This window comes from Thalassophryne amazonica, chromosome 8 (assembly GCF_902500255.1).
Source record: "Thalassophryne amazonica chromosome 8, fThaAma1.1, whole genome shotgun sequence".
In the NCBI taxonomy this organism is placed as follows: domain Eukaryota; kingdom Metazoa; phylum Chordata; class Actinopteri; order Batrachoidiformes; family Batrachoididae; genus Thalassophryne; species Thalassophryne amazonica.
This window is the reverse complement of record NC_047110.1, coordinates 65,814,215-65,841,088: the sequence shown is the minus strand read 5'-3', so window position 1 is coordinate 65,841,088 and position 26,874 is coordinate 65,814,215. Positions and strand designations below refer to the sequence as shown.

Genomic DNA, 26,874 nt, shown 5'->3' with positions numbered 1-26,874 from the left:
GTTTTTCCTGTCGCGGCGCACACAGATTTGCCGAGTTGTCACGGAAACGACTCGGCGAATTTGCGCGTACGTCTTTCATTAAAAAAATGTCCTTAAACAGTGGAATGTCCGCATAAATTCCTCATGCCGGCCTCTTCTGAATCTTCTCTGTTCTCTCACGATGTCCTGGGTGAATTAAGCCTTAAATTAGGATGTTTTCAGCTCGAAACAGGCCGACGACAGCGCCTGGAAGCGCTGCAGGACGTCCCGCTCCGTGGGAAGTCCTTACACCGACAGAAACACCCCATAATCTCTCATCAGCCGTTAAACTTTTCACAGAAAACCAGCTTAATTTCTCCAATAGTGTCCACTCGGATATTCCTCACAGGTCCAGAAAAATTTTTGATAAAGCAACGCGCGCCGTCTCGAGCAGCGTGTGAAACAAAGGAATTCAGCCGAGAGGGCGGGACCACATCTCACTCAAGGCCTGCCCACAGGGAAATGACGTCACTGACACGCATGAAAAAACTCACGCATGCGCACGAGGGTTCAAGCATGATTGGTGTAATCGCATGTCATTCAAATCCATATAGTTAAAAAAAAAAATAAAAGGGTCGGTTTATTATCTAAGAGACCTCGTATATATATTTTTTGATACTTATTATTTGATATTGCTGCTTTTCTTCTTACTCGCCTGCACTGATTTTGGAGTTGGCTTTTAATCTTGTTGTACATTGTATAATGACAATTAAAGGCATTCTATTCTATTCTATTCTATTCTAACTATAGTTGGAACAGCCAAGAGCTATATGTGCTCTGGATGCCCAGAGAAGCCCTCCACGCTGACAAAATGTAACTGAAATTGCCTCTCAATGCAAGTGGTACGCCTCATCTCCCTAAGCAACTGTGAAATTGACACAACAAGGAGTACCCAAGGATCCTCCAGTTCCAAAGACATTCATTCATGGCCTTAAGCCACTGGTTTGTGTCCAAGTATCACAATTGTACAGTAAAAAGACAAGCACATCACCCTAAAGACAGACTCTAAAATCTCTAAAGTTTCTCCGTGCAAACTTAACTGTCGATGACTGTGTAGAGGGATGCACACCTGTTTGGTGGAATCTGCTTCACATTTACACACTGCCTCCCGTTCCAGGCACAATAAGGATCTCTGGAGAGGATGCACTCCCCACAGCTCTGATAATTAGTGCAGTTTGCCACTGGGACCTCCACCAGTTCAGAGAAAGAGGAGACATAAAGTCGACCCTATGGAAATGACAGCACAGAGGACAAAAAAGAAGGAAATGTCCCAAATAGAGTTAGTGGGTTACTATTTTCATCCAGTGTTGTGTCTGCCCCTGATCTAAATACAACATGATTACTTTTTCTTTGTATCTCTATAAAAACTATCTCTCTGTGCAAATCCATTTAGGGCTGAGAGATTCATGAAGTGTCTCCATTCCAGCTGTTTTAAAGTTCCTCTGAGAGAAAGCTGCATGTAATTATGTCCCTGAACAAGAGGACTTTTTTTTAGGGTGTAAGTCTTCATGGAAGCTCTAACCTGCTAACAAATGCATTTACTGAATCAGATTATAACTTCACAGTTCACATGATGACAAAGCGCCCTCAAACAAATTGAGTCTCTTGTCTGTCTGTCTGTGCACTCTACCTTCTCAGAGTCCAGTATCATGCGCTGCACTGGCTGGGAATCGGGGAACAGCACCATCTCTTCTATGATGTGCATCTTGTTGTTAACATTAATGGCTTTATGAAGTCTACCGTCATCTGGAAAAGAGACACAATGATCTGGGGTTATCCTCTGAGCTATTTCACCACACTATGCAGTTGAAGAAAATGATAACATAGTGTGAATACATTTCTTTACCACTAGATGTCAGTGTTCTGAGTCAGTTATTTACACTATAGTGTAAATATAGTTTTGAACAAAACCTGAGCTCCCAGGTGAAATGTTTACAGCAGTGGGTAAAATGTCTTGGGCATAGTAATTTACATACTGCTGTAAACATTTTTCCTGGTAGTTGAGGTCTTCTCCCAAAACTTGTGTGAGGTTTCTTGAATGGTGTCTTATTTTGGTGTTTCCCACCACCAGCAACAATGCAGTTCAGGAACATGCCCTATTTTGTGTGCATTCAACTGTTTTCACCTCCAAAAGTCCAAAATTCTAAATTTCTAAATTCTGCAAGGAAGAACTACAAATAGTGTTTTGGTGAATCAAACCAAACCATCATCATCAGAAACTGAAGAAGATGAATTTTGCATGAATCTCACTGTTTTCACTGCAAAATAAATGAATACTAAAAAATACATTTAAAAATATGTGTATGTTATATATAGACAGATAGATAGATAAAGTGGCTTGCAAAAGTATTCAGCCCCTTGGTATTTCACACATTTTAATTTGTTTATGACATTTCAAATAATAAAAGTAAACCAGGCTCCTCAATATAATTTTTTTTTAATTGTCTTCCTTAAACTCAAACTGAAAATAAATCTCTACAACCTGATATAAATGTATTAAAAATATAAAAGCCAAGATGATGGGTTGCATAAGTCATCAGCCCCTTTGGTATAATGTCTGTAAATAATCAGTTTTATTGACAGTTTTCTTCAGACGAGTCAGTGGATGGATACATGAACATTTCCAAGTCACTGAATATGTCTTGGACTTTATTTACATCAGTTATAAAAAAAATACAAACAGTATGGTACTCTATGGTAAATCTGTGTGGAGTAGACAGTTCTCAAAACCTGAGTGACTGTGCAAGAAGGATAAGAGTGAGGAAAGCAACCAAGACACCCAGACAACCTGGAAGAAGTTATAGGCTTCTGTGGCTGTGATTGGAGAAATTATGCACAGTGCAAGTTTTGGATTTTATATCCCCAGTTATACAGCTTCATGATGAAGTGGAGCAGAGAAGGATTTTCTTAAAAAGAAGATCTGAAAGTTCACCTACAGTTTGCCAGAAGGTACATCTGAGATGCAAGTCTAGATTTGATGACCCTCATCTATACCACTTCATCATGAAGCTTTATAACTGGAGATACAAAATGCAGAATTTGCACTATGCACAGTTTCATGTATCCATCTCCTGATTTGTCTGAAGAAACTGGCAATTAAACTGATTATTTACAGGTATTATACAAAGGGGCTGATTTACTTATGTAACTCACCATCTTGGCTTTTATATTGTTAATTAATTTATATCAAGTTGTAGAGATTTGTTTTCAGTTTGAGTCTAAAGAAGAGAATTTTAGAAATTTTTATATTGAGAAGTCTGATTTACTTTTTGTATTTAAAACGCCATAAACAAATTAAAATGTGTGAAATACCAAGGGGCTGAATACTTTTGCAAGCCACTGTAGGTAGGTAGGTAGGTAGATAGATAGATAGATAGATAGATAGATAGATAGATAGATAGATAGATAGATAGATAGATAGATAGATAGATAGATAGATATTCTGAAAATTTCTAAATTCTGTGAGGAGTTGTGAATAGTGCTTAGACAAATTTAACAAAATCTGGAATCAGAATTCATCAAAACGGAACTAAAAAAAGGCATTTTGGGTCAATTTGAAGTTTCACCACATAAAAGTCCATATTTCTCTAAAATTTAACATTTCAAAATTCTGCTAGGAAGAAATGTGAAAAGTGCTTAGATGAAGCAAGCAACTGCAATCAAAATCCAACAAGAACTTAAGCAGAAGAAGGAGAAATTGTGCTTCTATGAATTGTCCACTATGAATTTTGGACTTTCTGCAGATGCTTCGCCGTAACATTAGCTCTTCGGACTGCTGGTCTGGATGAGCTACAACACTACATTAAACTCTGCGCATGCTGGATGATACGAACATATTGATGATTGTGTGGCTGAACGTGTGTGCAGTCCTCTACCTGTGCCAATGAAGAGAACGTTATAGGGCTTGCGGGATGCCTGGACTCGATGCACAGCGATCTGTGTGTAGCGAACGTTTTGTTTCAGCAGGAGAGGTTGACTCCGGACCACACTGTCCATCAAGAAGTGGTCTTTGAGAAAGTTCAGCACCTTGTCCGGCATGTGCAGGGACGAAGAGATGCCCTGCTCTCGAGCCACGTTTGTGATACACTGCGAAGGGAACACAGGTCATTTATATTTATAGGATAATAACTGCCCGTCTATTCTCATTCACCAAAGGGAAGTGAAGCCGGACAGAAGTTCGCAATTTCCCTACATCAGCTCCCCTTACCAAAAAGTAGTATATGCAAGTATGTTTCAAGTATACTTCTAGTTTACTTTTTATATACTTATCAGTACTATTTTTTGGTAAGGGTCAATATTCTATTCAGTTTAAGACTCTCCATATTGAATAAAAAGTCTAAAGTGGCAACAGTTTCCATTGGCTAGTAATGTCATCCACTTCCCTGTTTTCAAAAACACATATTTCATGAACAAATACACTTCCTTCACAAAATTATGAACTTATTATTGGCTAATAGCCACACTACATGCTGTCCAGCTAGCTATAGGGCAGCGCAGTCTCGTTTGAAACCCTGTGTGATATCACGGGATTTGAGCACATCCAGGTACAGTGTGGACGAACACAGCAGAGACTAATCCCCGGGCGGAGTGTGGAAGTTTCAGCACTAACCATTCGACCTGGCTCAGTTAAGTTAAAAGCATACTCGCTGCCACCTAGCCGACGTGCCAGTTTAAAATGGCTTCCGCTGAAACCCCAATCCTCCGAATGGTTTGTGGTGACACTGCCACACTCCGCCCGGAAATTAGTCTTGCCACACAAACTCTGTCACTTCTAACAGAAAAATGGTGTACTGTTTTGTTTTTGGCTGCAATCACTGAAGCAGTCGCAAAAAGTGCACTTTTTGTCGGTTCCCAGTGGAGAAGGGAAGACGAGGCAAATGGGAGAGGTCGTGTTGCTAAATGTTAGCTGACACACCTAGCCAGAGTAGCTCCGTTCTCTCACCTGCACAACCGCCTAGACACGTTTGAGCTCCGGGTCATAAACAAACCGCAACACATGTCCATTTTCCTCCGCATGGTCACTTTTTCTTTGCATTTACACTTTGGTTGCGTGTAATTTGTCCAGAAACTCAAGAGAATGTGCCGTGTCATATGACATATGAGGGCTGTCCCCGGATATAGAAAAACTGCGTCATATTTTACCCCTTTAGCGCCCACCCTCAAATGAGATTGCCATGCCCAATTGGTGTCTTTTGTTGCAGTGCTCTACTGCTCTCCCTTCTACCCTCTAGCACTAGCTGTCATATTAGCTGGAGCAGTTACAGTAGTGTTCAGAATAATAGTAGTGCCATGTGACTAAAAAGATTAATCCAGGTTTTGAGTATATTTCTTATTGTTACATGAGAAACAAGGTACCAGTAGATTCAGTAGATTCTCACAAATCCAACAAGACCAAGCATTCATGATATGCACACTCTTAAGGCTATGAAATTGGGCTATTAGTAAAAAAAAAAGGAGGTGTTCACAATAATAGTAGTGTGGTATTCAGTCAGTGAGTTGTCAATTTTGTGGAACAAACAGGTGTGAAACAGGTGTCCCCTATATAAGGATGAAGCCAGCACCTGTTGAACATGCTTTTCTCTTTGAAAGCCTGAGGAAAATGGGACGTTCAAGACATTGTTCAGAAGAACAGTGTAGTCTGATTAAAAAGTTGATTGGAGAGGGGAAAACTTATACGCAGGTGCAAAATATAGCAATTATAGGCTGTTCATCTACAATGATCTCCAATGCTTTAAAATGGACAAAAAAACTAGAGACGCGTGGAAGAAAACAGAAAACAACTATCAAAATGGATAGAAGAATAACCAGAATGGCAAAGGCTCACCCACTGATCAGCTCCAGGATGATCAAAGACAGTCTGGAGTTACCTGTAAATGCTGTGACAGTTAGAAGACGCCTGTGTGAAGCTAATTTATTTGCAAGAATCCCCCGCAAAGTCCCTCTGTTAAATAAAAGATGTGCAGAAGAGGTTACAATCTGCCAAAGAACACATCAACTGGCCTAAAGACAAATGGAGGAATATTTTGTGGATTGATGAGAGTAAAATTGTTCTTTGTGGGTCCAAGGGTCACACACAGTTTGTGAGATGACCCCCAAACTCTGAATTCAAGCCACAGTTCACAGTGAAGACAGTGAAGCATGGTGGTGCAAGCATCATGATATGGGCATGTTTCTCCTACTATGGTGTTGGGCCTATATATCGCATACCAGGTATCACGGATCAGTTTGGATATGTCAAAATACTTGAAGAGGTCATGTTGCCTTATGCTGAAGAGGGCATGTCCTTGAAATGGGTGTTTCAACAAAACAATGACCCCAAGCACACTAGTAAACGAGCAAAATCTTGGTTCCAAACCAACAAAATTAATGCCTCGCAGATGTGAAGAAATCATGAAAAACTCTGGTGATTTTATTATTTATTATTATTATTGAATTTAGTGATTCACAGGATTGCTAAAAAAGCAGTTTGAACATAATAGTTTTGAGTTTGTAGCATCAACAGCAGATGCTATTATTATTGTGAACACCCCCTTTTCTACTTTTTTTTTACTAATAGCCCTATTTCATAGCCTTAAGAGTGTGCATATCATGAATGCTTGGTCTTGTTGGATTTGTGAGAATCTACTGAATCTACTGTTACCTTGTTTCCCATGTAACAATAAGAAATATACTCAAAACCTGGATTAATCTTTTTAGACACATAGCACTACTATTATTCTGAACACTACTGTATATATTTGTATGCAACTCTTTTCAATCAAAAATTAGCCTTTGCTGAGGAAATTATTTTACAGACACTATTACCAGTTATTTATTTTGTATTTCTTGTCAAATTAATGCAATCTACAAACATATGAAAGGATGCAGTTGATTAGCAAACATATGAGTGACATCAACTCTTGTTGATGGTCATCGTGGATACTGCTGCAGTATCCAGAAGAAAGTAATCAATGTGTACGTACAGCTCCAGGCCTCGGCTCTGGCAGTGGATGGTTGTATGTGTACCACTGCTGAGTCTCTCGGTTAACCTCTCGGTATCGTCCACTGAATGCCTTTTCCACTTGTGCCATTGTGAAGGAACACACGGCAGAGCTTCCCGAGGCACCTTTATACCTAAGGAAAGAAATGCAAACATATGAAAAACATTGCATTATTCTGCTCTGATTTTGTAAAGTCTCCATTCCATGTACTAACCAGCACACACTCTGCTTAGTTTCTGAGATCAGACAGGACCAGGCTTACACAGAGCAAACTGGCTATGTCTTTGTTGTACAAGTCCTAGACAATAATTATCAGCAACAGTGACTACACATCATCATTTCCCCAAACTGTCAGAATTTTTGGAGTAAAAATACTTCTTACTGTGAGAGTAAAGTTGCAAGCAACACAGATTTTAGTCTGACTTGTTTGATTCCCCCTTGTAACTGCCAAAAAGCTGCACCTCTTTATGCTCAGTCTTGTTTTGCTGTCTTTTGCAGCCATCTCCGGCTGTGTTTGAAAATCCCTGTAGTGTAGCACTTTCTGAAGGACTCAGATGAGCCTGTCTGTAGTTGGACCACAACACAAACACCCATTCTACTCTCTACTAAAAGCATATGTGATTTATGTTACTTCAACTCTGCTGAGCTGGTGCACAAAGGCAAAATTACAAAAACTGTCACTGTCCAACCACTTATAGCTTTGTCTGAAAATCCCTTTTCTTCCAAATTCTGATGTTTGGATTGACCTTCAGTAGATCTTGGCATACATCCCAAAAAACATTGATTTTCTGCTGCATGATTGGCTGATTTTTTTTTTTTTTTTTTTTTTTTTTTTTTTTTTAAGCAGGAACAGCTAGAGGAGTGGCTTGTGAATTGTGACCTGATGGAAATATGTAGTTCAAGGTCATATTTGCTTCACACATCTGTACCAGTCATTCCCCATCCCAGTCATTGAATTGAGGCCAAACATAATCTTACAATTTAGTTTCTTCCAGATCATGATATGAAACAAGTAAAATCAGAATCAAGATTTTCGTAATTGCCCCATTATCTATATGTACAAATATTACAAGTCTTAGGGCCTGATTTGCCAAAGGCTTGCATGTGTAAAAACGTGCACAAAGACCATTGCACTTGCAAATACACCTGGATGCTGAGTTTCTAACACAACACAATGAGGATTGCATGTATCTAATGCACTAAATAGTGTGGATTGTCAGTTGAGCACATTTGCCTGCATGGATATGCCACTAGGGTTTTGTCGACCAGAGGGCCCAAAATTGTGGGAGGAAACATGCAAATAGGTCATGTTTGTTCCCACTATGATGTGAAGTGGCTGACGCTCGCGATGTAGCAGACTGCCAAAAATCTCTATGAAGCGCTGGAGAAGGCTCACTCCAGGTGTTCCTGTCTTCAACGCAGGTTGACGTAGGTCAGCGGGGGATGATATTGTTCTGGTGGAGCTCGACTTTTGGCAACGTCCACTGACTTCCAATAGTTCAACTTTTGCCATTTGGGGGGTTGGGGGGTGGTGGAGGCAGGTGCATAAGACAGTGCATTCCGCGGAGCAGTCGCATAGCTTGATGGCGCTGATCATCTGCAATTTTGTCACTTGCTACTGGTGTGTCATCAAGACAGATCCTACATATTCCTTTATGCCCAATCCAGAGGAGGAGGTGCATCCAGTCAAGTCTCTGATGTTGGCCAGTGGAGGCGAATGGAGAAGTAACAGTGTAACATCAGCTTTGGATATGCAAATTTATCAAGGTCAAACAGGAATTTAGTGCAGGCTGAGAGTGTCTGGATTTTGCTTGATTGAAATCTTGGCATCAACTGACTGCGCTTGACATACTGCTGTTACAGAAGGCCTTTGCAGCACAGAGGCCAAACAGAATTAAATCATTCACTGTAAATCTATCCATCCATTTTCTATACCTGGTTACACCAATTAAGGGTCTGGAGGGGGGGTACACCCTGAACAGGATGCCAGTCTGTCATAGGGCCATCATTCATTGTAAATAACGGGTATATTTAACTTTATTTTCTGCTTTTTCATTCTAAGTGTCAGGCATATTTAACTTTATTTTGTGCTTATTTCAAAATAAATGTCTCCATGTGTAGCAGGTTGACCAAAAACAGACGCACACATCAAATCTCGTCAAAGGGCTCGTCCTCACCACTGAGACGTGAAGACTCCGTAAAACACTGTGTTCTTCCAGTCCTCTGGGCTGGGGGTCAACACGAACATATCTTGGATGATGTTAAAGGGGAAGCCATCATCGGGCAGAGAGCACAAGAGCTGGGCTTTGAGAAACGTCGTCCATTTCTTCTGCAGAACTCGCTCACCTCCTTTGTCACCCTGCAACAAATATGTGGTGGTTAGATGCTGTTTTACATGCTGCCAGTAGAGGGTACAACATGATCAAAGTAACAACTGACTGGAGTCAAACGTGATTTAGAAGCATGAAATAATAACGTGTAACATGTTTCCATAATAGACTTTAGATAACACAACATTTCATATGATCCATATCTACAAACAATGAAAGGCCTCTGCCCCAGGGAGGAGCTCTTCAAATTGATAGAATAAAAAAACGTTACTCTAATATGGTAAATCTAATATGGTAAAACCACAGTGATGAAATTAATTAGGCCCATGCTGCAAACATACCCTCAGGTAATAGACCTAGAGGCCATAAAAACAATATAGAGTGAAAACCCTACAATTTTAGTAAAAATGAACTGTGTTTCTTCCTATGCTTTGGACAAGCCTACACATTTTCCCAGAATGAATGCATAAACACACAGTCTGATGAGTCAATCACCTCCAGATTGTTTCCCATAATACCCCCCCACCCCCCAAAACCATAGACATGTGTGTGCCACTTGCTGGATGGTTAGTGGATGATGGCTTGATAATGGATCAGCAGCTTACATTCTAAAACTCAAATAGCATGGTCACAGGTCGAGACACCCAACACAAAGATTTGTATGATTGCTCTTTGTCTCTCTCAATGTGTGGTTTTCAAGTTACATGTATCTTGAAATGACCTTGACTGCCAGTTTCTTTAATTTCCAAAGCCTAGGTCCAGTGGCTGCCAAGGCCAAAAGTATTCAACAATATTCAAATGTTCCTATGCCAGCAAAAATCAATTGATCAAGTGTTTCTACCCCAATAAGAGTTGATTTTACACTGTGATAGAGTTGATTTAGCACTAGATAGAGTATATTTAATTGTATTTGGACTGGGACCAAATGTTATCCCAGCAGAGTAAATTTTACTCTGCAAAATCAATGGGCTATAAATGGCCATATTTCACTTATTTAAATGAATTGAAAAATATTACATTTTTACCAGCTTTATATTATTTATAAGACACAGTGTGTCTAAATATTTTGCACAGTGCTGTACAGTATCCTAAGGTTTTTTTTTCTGTCAGCTGTCCACAATTCCCACAGAGGCTCTGTTGGAGTTCCACGTTGAGATTTGTCACAAGTTTTATCTTGAAACCAGTGATTTACAGCAGCAAGAGAATTATGGTTGTTAAATAAGAGCCAGACGTGACTCCACAGAGAACTACAGGTCTCAGGAGGGCACAGTGAGAATGGATGTCAGACCACAATGTCCGTCTATATTTTGTGGCAACAATTACAATTATAAAATGGAATGCTAAAAACTGAAGACGCAATCAGCAATGTAGAGGAAGAGACAAAGGGAAGAGCTTAATATCTATAGATGCACGTTCAGCATGAGAGATCTACTGAGCCTGCTGTATTTTGCATTAATCAGAAGAAATGACACATGACCAATACAGAGATTTTGAAGCAGTTATTGAAGTAAACCAAGCAGATAATGAGCAACTGTATATAGCTTGGCCCTCCTGGCTGAAGCCAGTTTTACTGTTTAATGTCACTGTGCCTAAACTGACTTGTGAATAATTGAAGCAAATGCTTTCCTTTCATTAATCCCTTGTAAAAGCATCCCTTTCAAGGGCCATCTAAAAAGCAGTCACCCTGGCGGGCTTTAGTGGCTTCTTTCTGGAAACCCACACAATCCTGCATTTGAGAAATGCTTTGTTTAGCTTGTTTCAAGTAAAACATCACTTATTCCATTGCTGGCCTCTGTGAAGTGGAACCTGTCCGCTAATCACCAGGGTAAATAACATGAGTGACAGCAACCCAGTGTAATAAGCAGTGTTGTGAAAAGTAACTTTCAATCATCAATCAACTTTTTTTTTATATAGCGCCAAATCACAACAAACAGTTGCCCCAAGGCGCTTTATATTGTAAGGCAAGGCCATACAATAATCATGAAAAACCCCAACGGTCAAAACGACCCCCTGTGAGCAAGCACTTGGCAACAGTGGGAAGGAAGTTGCTTTATACAGTTGCTTTATGCAGTTACTTCATTAGCAGCATTATGCAATTACTTTATTAGAATCTGCCGAAAACTTGCAACTAATAAGTAATGTAACTAATAAGGTAACGAGTAATGTAACTTGGTTACTTGTAAGATTGAGCAATCAACAAAGTAACTCATCAGCAAAGTAACTAATAGTTACTTTTCTGAGTACTAAATCTTAAAAATAACCAAATTAGATTATGAGTAACTTTATTAATTACATTCAGCAGCTGCCGACAAGGTGTCCGCAGCTGCTAATGAACTAACTGTATGAAGTAACTGTAAACTATAACTGTATAAATTAACTAATGAAGTAACTTTCCAAAGTTACTTTCCCCAACACTGGTAATAAGTCACACAAGGAATTTAGAGAAACTAATTTTACTCACACAATGCACAAGTCAAAGCTTGGAATCAGACTTTTAGAGCACACATGTACAAAATGCAAGATATGGAGAAACAAGAGATTTTGAAGATCCCGAAAATGACGTCATTATCGTGCATGTGTACGACACTGGCTGTCTACACAAACGCTGAGCATGCCATTGTTGTTAGCATTTGTTAGCATGTACAATTCTTGTAAATGACAAAATGACTGTATTTACTCTATTAAACGCCCAGGGGCCTGCAATTTATGTGAAGGGGGCGTTTATTTGCAAGTGTTTGTGTGCATGTGCGTGCTTGCAGACATGCTGTACATAGTACGGCCTTATGGCACGTACGGACATGTGTACTTCATTGCAAGAGAGGCAGCACAGACTAGAAACAAATGTTTTTCTGTATGCAGTAGCTGTGGCACAATTACATAAAATGGCTCTGCGCAAATGTTGCTACTCGACAGTGTTCAAGCAAAAAGTTGTGAAAGAAGTGTAAAAGAAGAGGAAGCACTATGCTGCTCAAATTTTCTGAGTCAATAGGAAATGCATCCGGGAGTGGTGTAGGAACAAGGATAAGCTTGCAACTCTGGTCAAAACAGCAAAGTGGTTGCCTGGTGGGGGGAGGAAAGTTCATTATCAGGACATTGAAGAGGAGCTGATAAAATGGTTCCAGGAAAGGAGAACAACAGGCATCCGCAAGACAGAGAAGTGTCCAAAATATGGGGCACTGCGGCTGCATAAGCAACATGGAAACCAGAACGTCAGAGCCTCGAATGGCTGGTATTTAAAATTTGTCAAACAACATAACATATCAAGCTGACGATGCACTCATGTTGCTCAGCATTCGAAAGAACTTTTTATCTGTGTTGTTTTCTGCTCAGGGGTCTCCAGTTATCCTGCAGCCATTACATTATAAAATCAAATTGTTCCATGTGCAATAGGTTATATATATATTTTTTTTATGTTCTCGTGTTTTTCTTTTTTTTTGACAATTTCAAAAATGTTTTGTGATGCAACAACCTGTTGTAGAATTTAAACCAGTGGTTTCTCTATTTGTCAATGTTTTCTGCATTTGCTAGTGTTGTTACTCTGTTTTATATGAATGAAATCTACACCTCCATTATGTCTCATTGTCAGCATTTTAAATATGGGTCTTCCCTGCCTGCACCCATGACACAAATATTTGGAGAAATGTGAGAGGAACTGATGGCAGACAGGAACTGCACAAAAATGAATTAAACAGAAAGAAACATGCTAAAGCAATGACTTTCTGTAAAACGAGATTCTACCCTGAAGTACTGTGAACTGTACAGCACATTTCTTATTTAACCTACAGCATGAGCAGTTCTGCAGCTGCACACAAACATACAGAAGTGTTCAAACTCCAGCACAGATGGATCATGATGTTGTGCTCTGGGTCAGAAAATAAATCCCCTTTAGATGAACTGTCTGGCTTCAGGCTTGACTCACCTTACACACGCGGGCAATGCGTGACACGATGGTGTTGTCAAAGAAATCAAACTCCTTTCCCACCTCACTGAAGAAGAAATAAATCTTATCATCATCGCCCACTGGGTTGCCTTTGGGTAGGCTCTCCTGTATGTAGGAAGAGCCAACAAAGGCTGGGTCTGAAACAAATACAACATGAAAAGTTAAAGGAACAGATCTCCATTCCTGCATCCTGGAAAGCAACTGGAAAATCCATCTGCAACAGGGAGATTATATCGAAATAATTTTCTAATTCTGATCTTCCTACATGGCATATTTGGCACAATTTGTCAAACAAAAGATCTGATAATGAATAGCGGACATGATTTGAATGATATAAGTTGTTCTTGCAGTCTAACTACAGCAGTGTACCTTGAAGCCAGTTGAGTGAGTTTTCTGTCTTGAGAGCCATTCCTTGTGTTAAACTCTTGTAAATAATCGGCTCGTTTCCTTGGAAATTGCTGACTGTACCGGCATACAGCTCTCCATCTGCAACACACAGAAGAATGGCAGCAATTACCACCAGCAATGGCGGTTCTATAAAGCACAAGCAGGTCAATTAGTATTTGGACAGTGACTGTTTTTGTGAGGGTCAGCTGAAAAGTTCTGTCACCTTTTCGATTATGTCAATAACAAGCAAGAATCTTATGGGTCTGTTATTTCTGTCTGAGCCAACATTTGTTCTGATTTATTGGATGAAAAGTCTTCTCCATGTAATTACAACTTCCACAGTTGGGGCCCAGCAGGCGGGGAGTCTTTGTTGTTTGACATGCCTCTTTTTTCACTCTATGCTTTTTCTGTCATTTTTTAAATTCCCCATCACCTCACCTATGAACCTACCAGCTCCCCACTTCCCATTTTCTAAAATTAGATAAATCAATATTACTAACATGTTGGATGTTAGCCAGTTGATTATTTCATGGTTTGCACATCTTTGCGTTAATCTGACACGTCACACAGATAAGGTGCTGCTAAGGACAAGAGTAGACTGCAGCGCATCATCCAAGCAGCAGAATAGGTGATCGACTGCAATCTGCCATCCCTACAGGACCTGTACACCTCCAAGGCCCTGAGGAGAGCAAGGAAGATTGTGGCCGACCCCTCTCACCCAGGACACAATCTTTTTGTCACCCTCCCCTCTGGTAGATGGCTGAGGTCCATCAGGACCTCAGCCATCAAAAAACCTCAAGACACAAAAACAGCGTCTTTGCATCTGCAGCTCGACTAATAAATAACGCCAGAGACCCCCATTTACCCTGCTCCCCCCCAACTTCCACAAAGTACAGATTGGTCATCCCTGTACTGAAAGGTACTGTACTTCTGCACACCAATCACATACTTTTTGCACAGCCCCATCCCGCTACGTTATATTTATTTAACAGTGAACACACTTTTGCCTATTTGGCTCTTTTACTTCTTACAGAAGTATTTTTTTTTCCTTTTCTTCTTCTTATGTTATTGTTCACGCACCAATAACACCAGATCAAAGTCCTTGTATGTGAGAACTTACTTGGCAATAAATTTGATTCTGATAATATCCCGAACACATCAAAATTATGACAAGTACTTTCACTTATGCATGGGTGATTGTTTAACTACGGGCACTACTGGCCTTGTAAATGTAATTTCCACCACACCATTGCCTTACAATATAAAGCGCCTTGGGGCAACTGTTTGTTGTGATTTGGTGCTATATACATGTGCTCTGATGTCACTGTTTATCTCCATAGAAACTACCCAAACAATCTTTCATACAAACTGTTTAAAGGGACATTACAGTGTTGTGGTGGAAATTACGGCAATAGTGTGGGACAACTACATTTTGTTTAAAAAAATCACAACAGTTGTATGACACTGAATACCCCAATTATGTTTTGATTATTTTACTGATATTTTATTCAGAGATATTTTAAAACATTAGAAAAAAAACGTTTCTTTACCATTCATTTTTATCATTGAAGATCAAAAGTCTGGGTGTGGGACAAGCACAAAACGGCAATATTTGCATATAATGATGCTGAAAAAAGGTGAAAAATTCATCATAGACTACTAGAACAAATTTCTTAACACACTTTCATTGTAAAGATAACTATAAAAGTGTGAAATTTCCCCTTTTTTCTGTTTTTCATACAATATTATCAAAGGACATAATAAGTGCCCGTAGTCTAAGAATCACCCACATGTGAAATGCATAACTATTTTTTTCAACACCCTCAGACAGCAGAGACGTACCGGCCATTATAGCTGTGGACTTGTATTCGGGGTTGAAAGGGCAGCGGCTTCGTCCGTCTTCTGTGATGATCTCGCCGTTGTTGCTCCTGACGAGTGCAAAGTCTGCAGTCCTCTGTATCGTGTGCATGCACATACAGATGTTTAGGTTAAAACAGAACTGTGATGTACTGCTTACAGTTCGTGCATAATTGCAAAGGCTGATTAAAATTGAAGCACAACTCATCCCTTTCTGTATTCATAAAGTAGATGCTGGATTTAAATAAAAGACTGCACAATTTGCAGAAAGGTTTAGAAACTTGATCTGTTTTCATCTAATTTGATTGATTATATGCAGCAAATATTTAGATCCATTTCCTTAATGCATCTCCCAGTGTATCTAATCTGGGCAGAGCCTCAGCCGGTCTGAGCTAAGTGAATTTACAGTCAGGCAGCACCAAATATCACATTATAAAAGCTTGTCCTCCAGAATCTAGTAAGGCATCAAAAATACTTTCCTAGATCAGAGGAAATAACGTATTCTGTGGGTGTAGTGTGCACTTACTGTCAAACTAATTGACATAATGTACCACTTTATTTCTTAAGGCGATAGTGTGTAGGATTTAGTGCCATCTAGTGGTGAGGTTGCAGACTGCAGTGTGCTGTCACTGGTCAAAATTATTTCTCTTCATGATTTTGCTTGTTTGGTGATTAGTAGAGGACCCAGATGAGACAGGTATACACCTCATTTAAGACAGTATAACTCAGCTGTTCTAGACGAATATGACCCCAATGAACACCTTGGGATATGTGCCAAAATCTCTCTGGGACGAACAATCTGAAAATGACCATGCCCTTTTTCATACCAAGTGTTACTTCAAAAACAGTATTTTCTAAACTGCAGCAGCAATAGATTTTACAACGTATTCAAAATGTTCAGAATGACCAATACATGTTTGGGAGGGTCATAGTAAGGGGTAAAATTTCTATTTTGATATTTTAAGAGAAAATGGGTAAAACGAACATTTTCCAAATATAATGAAATTTTATTTCCAGTCATACCGTTATCAATGGAATATTGACTTAAAGTGAAAAATACAAATCAAAACTTGTTTCTTGAGCAGACAGCAGTCTCTAGAGATCTTAAATGTTTTAAAGATTATCAGGGAAATTTCCCAACAGCCAAAAAAAAGTCCAAAAAGTTTAAGTTATTAAATAGGTGGTGATTCTGGACTATATGTAGGTCATTTGACTGAATGTTTTCTAGCAGTTTTCTGTTAAAATATCAAAATTAGAAATTTTACATTATTCTATGACCCTTGGTACCTTGGTTGTGATTCTTCTTGTTTTTTCTTCACTCTTCCAACCATGCTACAAAATGTGGAAGCTGCAGCAATGTTCCTTTTAGACTACTGTATCAGGATGGCATGCTCCATGAGGAGGCCCCGTCCATGTAGATATGAAAGAGTCATTCTAAGCTTGTGAAAACACACTGAAGCATTGATGGTTAGGAATGATATACAGTATTCCATTTCTGCCTCGCTAAGCACCCCTAAATCCTACACACTGTAGCTTTAAGATAATAAGAAGTGCACAGGGAGGAGCATGCTGATACAAAAGAGGTGTTCATAGACGCACTCACGATGTAAGCACAGATGGGGCTGAAGGCGTGTGTCCCACAAACGTACAGGTGAGTGCTGTTCATGCGCAGCAAAATCTTGATGTAGTTGAAGCAATCAGTCTGTTTTGGAAACGAGGAAACCAGGACAAACTTTACATTGCACAGTTTTAAAAAAATGTCAGGCATTTTTGGTTTTTAAAAAAATACTAAAATATTACCAGGCCTTGTCTGAAACAGACACTTTGTGTGTGTGTGACTCAAGATAAATATTAACCTTGAGTTTCACTACTACCAGATTTGTTTAATTTGCAAGATAAGTTATAAGACTAATTCCAGACTTGTAATTTTTCTTAAGATTTAACATAAGTTGCACATACTGCCGTTTGCTCAATGTCACAGGTTTAATTTGGTTAAATGTCAAGATCAGACTGTTTTACAGAAGATAACATGCAATCTCAGAAGACAAATTGTACGAGGTCTATTAGAAAAGTATCCGACCTTATTATTTTTTTCAAAAACCATATGGATTTGAATCACGTGTGATTACATCAGACATGCTTGAACCCTCGTGGGCATGCGAGAGTTTTTTCACGCCTGTCGGTTACGTCATTCGCCTGTGGGCAGTCTTTGAGTGAGGAGTTGTCCACCCGCTCGTCGATTTTTTTCATTGTTTAGGAATGGCTCAGAGACACTTGCTTTGTTTGATAAAAATTTTTTCAAAACTGTAAGGCACAACTGAGTGGACACCATTCAATAAATTCAGCTGGTTTTCGGTAAAAATTTTAACGGCTGATGAGAGATTTTGGTCTGGTAGTGTCGCTTTAAGGACGGTCCACGGCGCCTGACGGCGATCTGCGCTTCGAGGCGGCAGCGTCTCGCCGTTTCAAGTTGAAAACTTCCACATTTCAGGCTCTGTTGACGCAGTAAGTCGTCAGAGAAAAGAGAACTTTCAGAAGAAGTCGGCATGAGGAGTTTATTCGGACATTTCATTGTTAACGGTCATTTTGTAATGAAAGAACGTGCGGGCAGAGTCGCATGTCGGGCTGGACCCGACCGCGGGGGGTCGCGGCAGGAAAACACCTCCGTTGGAAATCTTAACGGGCAAGTTGGAACATGCCCAAGCTGTTCAGTTTGGAAATGATCTGGTCGTTTCAGCCTGTCGATCGCTGCTCGGGGGCGGCGCGCCCTCTGCCATTGTGCGCCGTCTTTAAACCGGTTGTAACACTCAGTCTGTGTGATCCCCGTAGAATAGACCCTGAAAGCTGTCTGAATCTTCCGAATGGTTTCCACCTGGCTGTCTCTCACAGTTTCTGGAAAAATTTGATGCAGCAAAGCTCCAAATCGTTCAGACATTTTCCTCACAATAAAAATCCGACGAGGGGCTGAACCACTGCTCACTCAAAGCCTGCTCACAGGCAAATGACGCAACCGACAGGCGTGAAAAAACTCATGCATGCGCACAAAGGTTCAAGCTTGGCTGATGCAAGTGCACATGATTCAAATCCATATAGTTTTTGCAAAAAATAAAAAGGTTGGATAGTTTTCTAACAGACCTCGTACATATACTTAGTTTGCAGACTACTGTAGTAGTAAAATGAAATTATAGCTAGCTTATGGTTATTATATTATAGAAACAGAAGCTATGATGTAATGTGTATTGGTATCTATCTAAAGTAAACACTGCCAGCTTACTATAGGAAGATAAAATACATAATTTATATGCTATCAAATGGAAACCTCAAACTAGGTACTACATGTTGATATCTACGTATTAAAGAACCCATAAAATGAAGACTCATTAAAGATCTATACCATGTAAAATAAAATTGTAAATAATGAAAATAAGCCCCCTCCTATACTGCCTCTACACCTACGACTGCAGTTCGGCCCACCGAAACAAACTGGTCGTCAAGTTTGCTGATGACACCACTGTGGTCGGACTCATCTCTAAGGGTGATGAGACAGCTTATAGAGAGGAGGTCCTGAAGCTGGCAGCCTGGTGTTCAGAGAATAACCTCGCACTGAACACCAAGAAAACCAAGGAAATCATCACTGACTACAGGAAGCACAGCATCGACCCAGCCCCCCTTTTCATCAATGGCGAGCGTGTGGAGAGGGTTCACACCTTCAAGTTTCTCGGCGTCCTCATCTCCGATGATATCTCCTGGTCTGTGAACATCACAGCAGTCACCAAGAAGGCTCAGCAGCGGCTACACTTCCTGAGAGTCCTCAGGAAGCACAAGCTAGACTCCAACCTGCTGCTGACCTTCTATCGAGCATCCATTCAGAGCCTGCTGACATACTGCATCACAGTATGGTACGGCAGCTATACTGCTGCATACAGGGAGAGGCTCCAGAGAGTCATAAAGACAGCCCAAAAGATCATTGGCTGCCCTCTCCCCTCCCTGATGGACATTTACAGCTCTCGCTGCCTTAGCAGAGCCCTAAACATCACTAAAGACAGCTCCCACCCTGGCTTTGAACTGTTTGACTTGATGCCCTCAGGGAAGCACTACAGGTGTATTAAGACCAGAACAAAGAGACTCAAAAACAGTTTTTTTCCCAAAGCGGTAACCATCCTGAATTCCCGCATGCACCGATGATAATGTGCAACATTCCATCCCATAATGTGCAATATTTATAATTTTTAACAATGTATATAATAACATACTTATTCTGCAATGTACATACCACCCAGGACCATGCACCATACCTTCTAATTTTTCCATCGTACGAGGTCTATTAGAAAAGTATCCGACCTTATTATTTTTTTCAAAAACCATATGGATTTGAATCACGTGTGATTACATCAGACATGCTTGAACCCTCGTGGGCATGCGAGAGTTTTTTCATGCCTGTCGGTTACGTCATTCGCCTGTGGGCAGTCTTTGAGTGAGGAGTCGTCCACCCGCTCGTCGATTTTTTTCATTGTTTAGGAATGGCTCAGAGACTGCTGCTTTGTTTGATAAAAATTTTTTCAAAACTGTAAGGCACAACTGAGTGGACACCATTCAATAAATTCAGCTGGTTTTCGGTAAAGATTTTAACGGCTGATGAGAGATTTTGGTCTGGTAGTGTCGCTTTAAGGACGGTCCACGGCGCCTGACGGCGATCTGCGCTTCGAGGCGGCAGCGTCTCGCCGTTTCAAGTTGAAAACTTCCACATTTCAGGCTCTGTTGACGCAGTAAGTCGTCAGAGAACAGAGAACTTTCAGAAGAAGTCGGCATGAGGAGTTTATTCGGACATTCCATTGTTAACGGTCATTTTGTAATGAAAGAACGTGCGGGCAGAGTCGCATGTCGGGCTGGACCCGACCGCGGGGGGTCGCGGCAGGAAAAACACCTCTGTTGGAAATCTTAACGGGCAAGTTGGAACATGCCCAAGCTGTTAAACAATTTCTCAGTTACTCACTTGTTGAAAGCCATTAAAAGCCGCCTGAATTCTACAAATGGTTTTCAACACGGAGGTGTTTTTCCTGTCGCGGCGCACACAGATTTGCCGAGTCGTCACGGAAACGACTCGGCGAATTTGCGCGTACGTTTTTCATAAAAAAAATGTCCTTAAACAGTGGAATGTCCGCATAAATTCCTCATGCCGGCCTCTTCTGAATCTTCTCTGTTCTCTCACGATGTCCTGGGTGAATTAAGCCTTAAATTAGGATGTTTTCAGCTCGAAACAGGCCGACGACAGCGCCTGGAAGCGCTGCAGGACGTCCCGCTCCGTGGGAAGTCCTTACACCGACAGAAACACCCCATAATCTCTCATCAGCCGTTAAACTTTTCACAGAAAACCAGCTTAATTTCTCCAATAGTGTCCACTCGGATATTCCTCACAGGTCCAGAAAAAATTTTGATAAAGCAACGCGCGCCGTCTCGAGCAGCGTGTGAAACAAAGGAATTCAGCCGAGAGGGCGGGACCACATCTCACTCAAGGCCTGCCCACAGGGAAATGACGTCACCGACACGTGTGAAAAAACTCACGCATGCGCACGAGGGTTCAAGCATGATTGGTGTAATCGCATGTCATTCAAATCCATATAGTTAAAAAAAAAATAAAAGGGTCGGTTTATTATCTAAGAGACCTTGTACATAGGAAGACAACAAATGACCCAAATGGAATGTGGGGGGTTCTTCAACAACAACACACTGAAAAGGGCCAGGCACTGGAGTTGCCAGTGTTTAGAGGACGAGGAGTTTCATCTCAGATGGCATGCTGGATATCATCCAGAGGAGTCAAAGACTGGCGGAAAGTCGGGGCTGTATAGGGTGCTGAGAAAGCATTACTGGGAAGTTCACAGAAAGATTTTTTTTGGAGGATGGAATATCTGCTGATGTAAAATGGAAATGCTGAATTTGACTGAAAATTTCCATCCTCGGGTTCTAAATCTGGTTTCAGTGTGCCACTCAACAACTGGCAACTTAACTAGCATTCATTCATCCATGTTCTATACCCACATACTCCAATCAAGGGTCATGGGGGTCTGGAGTCTATCCCAGGAGTCATAAGCCGTAACGTGTGGCACACCATGGAGATGCCAGTCTATCGCAGGGCCACACACACACACAGTCAATTTAAAGTCTCCAATTCACTGAACCTGCATGTTTTTGGAAGTGGGAGGAAGCCGGAGCACGTGGAGAGAACCCACGCAAACACGGGGAGAACATGCAACTCCGCACTAAAGGCCCAGGTGGGAATCAATCCAATGTCTTTTTGCTGTGAGGCAACAGTGCTAATCAGTAATCCACCGAGCTGTTAACTAGCATGTATGTAAATAACATTTGAGCCATCTGCACTTACTTTATTGTGTTTGACACTTGGCGCTTGCTCACCTGCAAGTCTTTGCCTTTGAAACTGCACTCATCTCTTTTATTCTCTGGAGTATTCCATGTGAGCTGCAGGAAAGAATCTCTGTTAGTGACATACTCAATCTATAACACTGTCAGGTGTGTCATAGTGACACTGGTCATCCAGAATTACATCAGTCATATGAATTCATGCTTCCCCAGCAGACCTTACTGATGTATAGGCACCGATTCTTACATTTTGCTGTAGCTTGACTGCGCTGATATCAGTGAGGTTGAGCGCAAAAAGAATCTCCCGAGCACCGACGTACAGCATGTTGTCATCTTTGCTGAGAAGGAGAGAAGTATAATTGTAGACTCCGCTGGCTGAGAAACTTTTGGTTGTCCTCTCTTTTGCCTCTGCACAAAACAGAACACAAAAGAGGAGGTGTTAAACAGGACTTCAGCAATCTAATACATATCCACGGGGGCCGTAATATTTTAAAATGTAGTTTTTATGAAAACAAACAACAAAAAAGCTACAGTGTTGTGTTAAATAATTGTGTACAGTCAGGTCATAAGTAGCTGGACATGACATTTTTGTAATTTTGCCTCTGTACCCCACCACAATTGAGTTGAAATGACACAATGAAGATGTCCTTCTAGTGTTGACTTCAGCTTCATAAAAATATAGTGTGGGGAGCCACACAAAAACCTAGATTATGCAGGCTTCTGGGTGCATGCTACTACTTTTGTCTGATGGAACATCAGTTACAACTTCATGGTGGGTAGGTACATAGGATTTTCATTCAAGAAAACTGATCACAACAAGCCTTGAGTCTACCACATGCCTTCTGGCAAACCAAAGCTGATTTTTCACACTTTATTTTTCTTCTCTTTTCCACTCCTCCACAAACCTGCATACAGTGACTGGTGATTCAACAGACAAAAGTTTCACAATGCACAGTTTCTCCAGTTACAACTGCAGAAGTCTGTAACTGCTTCAGTTGTCCTGTGTGTCTTGGTGGTTTCCCTCACTATTGCTTGGTGACAGTTTTTGAGAACTCTCTGCTCCAGACACACTCCATTTATCACTGCCACACCGTATGTAATTGAATTGTACTATGAATGATTTTTCTGCCAGTAGATGTCGCACTTGTGCCACACATCATGCCATAAACGCCCCAACGCGCACCCACACGCACACAGAGCTCATCCTTCTCCACATCAAGCAGAGCAATCAGCAGTTGAACACTTAAAACATCTAATAGCTCTCAGTGAGGAAAGCCAGACATATGTGGATTCTAGCCTAACCACGCTATTGGTATGAGGCATTTACAACCCCAAACTAGAAAAAGTTGGGAAGATATGGAAAATGCAAAGAAAAAAACAGTGATTTTTACATTTACTTTGACTTCAATTTCATTGCAGACAATATGAGCCAAAGATATTTCATGTTTTGTGTGGTCAACTTCATTTCATTCGTGAATATACAGTCCATCCAGAAAGCATTCACATCATTTCACTTTTCCACATTTTGTTATGTTACAGCCTTATTCCAAAATGGAGTAAATTAATATTTTCTCTCAAAATTCTACTCACAACACCCCATAACGACAACATGAACAAGGTTTTTGAAATTTTTGCAAATTTATTAAACATAAAAAATAGGGATGCACCGATCCACAATTGGCTTTACAAAGTTGGCTGTTGGCTTCATTGACCAGTGACCTCCAACACTCAATGGTTCGCAGCCGAGTGTGAAGCAGCTGGGATGAGGATCAGCACCTCTAAATCTGAGGCCATGGTTCTCAGCAGAAAACAGATGGATTGCCTACTGCACGTAGGGAATATGGTCTTGCCCCATGTGAAGGAGTTTAAATAGCTTGGGGTCTTGTTCACAAGTGAAGGGACAATGAAGCGTGAGATTGGCCAGATAATCGGTGCAGCAGGGGCGCTCTACCGTACTGTTGTGACGAAAAGGGAGCTGAGCCAAAAGCCAAAGCTCTTGATCTGCTGGTCAATCTTCGTTCCTACTCTCACCTATGGTCATGAGGGTTGGGTCATGACCAAAAGAACTAGATTGTGGGTACAAGCATCTGAAATGGGCTTCCTTAGGAGGGTGGCTGGTGTCTCCCTTAGAGATAGGGTGAGCAGTTCGGTCATCTATGGGGAGCTTGGAGTAGAGCCACTGCTACTTCGTGTTGAAAGGAGCCAGCTGAGGTGGTTCGGGCATCTGGTAAGGATGCCTCCTGGGAGCCTCCCTAGGGAGGTGTTCCAGGCACATCCATCTGGGAGGAGACCCCGGGGAAGACCCAGGACGAGGTAGAGAGATTATATCTCTACACTGGCCTGGGAACACTTCGGGATCAGGATCCCCCAGTCAGAGGTGGTCAATGTGGCACGGGAAAGGGAAGTCTGGGGTCCCCTGCTGGAGCTGTTGCCCCCGTGACCAGAACCCGGAAAAGCGGCTGAAGATGAGTGAGTGATGAGCAATCCACAATTCTTCACTTCCAATCCCGATACCTGAATTTAGATATCTGCCGATTATCATTATTGTTGAATTTATATGAGGATTTTCTTAAAAAGGAGACCTGAAAGTTGAGCTACATTTTGCTAGGTGTATCTAAGACGAAAGCCTAGATTTGATGTTTTGGTGAAAGAATTAAGTACTTTTATTTTTTATAGACTTTTATAGACTTAAATAGAAAAGAGCACTCTGTCTGTCTCTCTGTCTGCCTGTCTCTTTCTCTGTCTGTCTCTCTCCCTCTCTGTCTGTCTGTCTGTCTGTCTCTCTGCCTGTCTCTTTCTTTCTCTGCCTGTCTCTCTCCCTCTCTCTCTGTCTGTCTCTTGCTCGCTCTCTCTCTCTCGCTCTCTCTCTCTCTCACTTGCTTTCTCTCTCCCTCCTTCTCTCTTTCTTTTTCTTCCTCTCTCGCTGTTTTCGTGCTGCACAAACTTTGAACTTTTGGGAAACACGAAGCCTTTCAGCTATAAAATAAATGTATCATCAGTGACGCTCAGGCACAGGATATTAATGGAGACTTTTCCCCTTTCAGTGGACAGAATCTCTGTTCAGCTTCTCCTCGACTGCACACTGAGCTGGCATTTGACAGCCTCGGGACAGTGAAATGGCTAACATTTTAGCACACATTTTCAGAAACAATTCAGCTAATTTTTTGGAAAATCCGTGCTCGACGAACAGACAATTTGAACCTGAGAGCCGGGCAGAAATTTGCTGCTAACTGCAGGTAGAACACTGTGGATGAGAGCTCTCTCAAACAGCATGGCTTCAGAAAACCTCCCCCTCTTCTCCTCCTGCTCGGCAGCAGAGAGCAAACAACAGCAGTTGAAAGGATTCACAGTGGCTCTTCTCTGGTATCTCAAAAAGGCCCCGGGTTGGATCAGTATTTTCTGATACGTGAATTATGTCGGTATCGGAACCCAATACCGACCCGGGATCGGATCGGTATTGGGTTCTGATACCGATCCGAGATCGGTGCATCTATGTTTGGACAGTTTTGCCAATTCCTCTTTGCAGCACCTCTCAAGCTCCATCAGGTTGGATGGGGAGCGTCGGTGCACAGCCATTTTCAGATCTCTCTAGAGATGTTCAATCGGATTCAGGTCTGGACTCTGGCCGGGCCACTCAAGGACATTCATAGAGTTGTCCTGAAGTCACTCCTTTGATATCTCGGCTGTATGCGTAGGGTTATTGTATTGCTGAAAGGTGAACTGTTGCCCGAGTCTGAGGTCAAGAGCGCTCTGGAGCAGGTTTTCATCCAGGATGTCTCTGTACATTACTGCATTCATCTTTCCCTCAATCCTGACTAGTCTCACAGTTCCTGCCGTTGAAAAACATCATCACAGCATGATGCTGCCACCACCATGCTTCACTGTAGGGATCGTGTCTGGTTTCCTCCAAGCATGACGCCTGACATTCACTCCAAAGAGTTCAATCTTTTTTGGATTTTGTTTCTCATGGTCTGAGAGTCCTTCAGATGCCTTTTGGCAAACTCCAGGTGGGCTGCCATGTGCCTTTTACTAAGGAGTAGCTTCCGTCTAGCCACAATACCATACAGGCCTGATTGGTGGACTGGTGCAGAGATGGTTGTGCTTCTGGAAGGTTCTCCTCTCTCCACAGAGGAATGCTGGAACTCTGACAAAATGACCATCGTGTTCTTGGTCCCCTCCCTAACTAAGGCCCTTCTTCCCCATTCCTCTGTTTAGACAGGCAGCCAGCTCTAGGAGGAGTCGTGGTGGATTTAAACTTTATGTTTTATGGATGATGGAGGTCACTATCCTCAATGGGACCTTCAAAGCAGCGGAAATGTTTCTGTACCCTTCCCCAGATTTGTGTCTCAAGACCAGGGGCACTGACTGTCATATATGAACTGAGCACAGCAAAATCTACAATATATACCACAGCTGTCCCTGAAGTGGACATTTATGGTCTTTGAAAATGGAGGAACTGTGTGTAAAAATGAGGATAACGTCTACAACCCCAATTCCAATGAAGTTGGGATGTTGTATAAAATGTAAATAAAAACAGAACACAATGATTTGCAAATCCCCTTCAACCTATATTCTTTACCTTACTTCACCTTTCCTTCTAACAACACTCAATAAGTGTTTGGGAACTGAGGACACTAATTGTTGAAGCTTTGTAGGTGGACTTCTTTCCCATTCTTGCTTGATGTAAGCAAGAATGGGAAAGCAGGGACGTCCCTGAAAAAGACGTTGCTTGGATGGCAGCATTTGTTGCTCCAAAACCTGGATGTACCTTTCAGCATTGATGGTGCCATCACAGATGTGTAAGTTGCCCATGCCATGGGCACTAACACACCCTATACCATCACAGATGCTGGCTTTTGAACTTTGTGCTGGTAACAATTTGGATAGCCTTTTTTCTCTTTTGTCTGGAGGATACGACATCCATGATTTCCAAAAACAATTTGAAATGTGGACTAATCACACCACAGCACACTTTTCCACTTTGCAT

At 41.4% G+C, this 26,874-nt stretch overlaps 1 protein-coding gene across 1 annotated transcript in view; it reads right to left on the bottom strand.

Moving 5' to 3' along the window:
* sema4ba (sema domain, immunoglobulin domain (Ig), transmembrane domain (TM) and short cytoplasmic domain, (semaphorin) 4Ba) overlaps positions 1-26,874 on the bottom strand; it is a 113,522-nt gene that overhangs the window by 6,238 nt on the left and 80,410 nt on the right. Inside the window, exons 3-13 of the mRNA XM_034176530.1 lie at positions 22,135-22,295; positions 21,924-21,986; positions 17,116-17,214; positions 15,498-15,609; positions 13,638-13,754; positions 13,248-13,405; positions 9,176-9,357; positions 6,981-7,131; positions 3,894-4,104; positions 1,649-1,764; positions 1,088-1,245 (exon numbers count right to left, since the gene is read on the bottom strand). Of these exons, the coding sequence (XP_034032421.1) occupies positions 1,088-1,245; positions 1,649-1,764; positions 3,894-4,104; positions 6,981-7,131; positions 9,176-9,357; positions 13,248-13,405; positions 13,638-13,754; positions 15,498-15,609; positions 17,116-17,214; positions 21,924-21,986; positions 22,135-22,295 (1,528 nt within the window). The remainder of the gene's footprint in view (positions 1-1,087; positions 1,246-1,648; positions 1,765-3,893; positions 4,105-6,980; positions 7,132-9,175; positions 9,358-13,247; positions 13,406-13,637; positions 13,755-15,497; positions 15,610-17,115; positions 17,215-21,923; positions 21,987-22,134; positions 22,296-26,874) is intronic.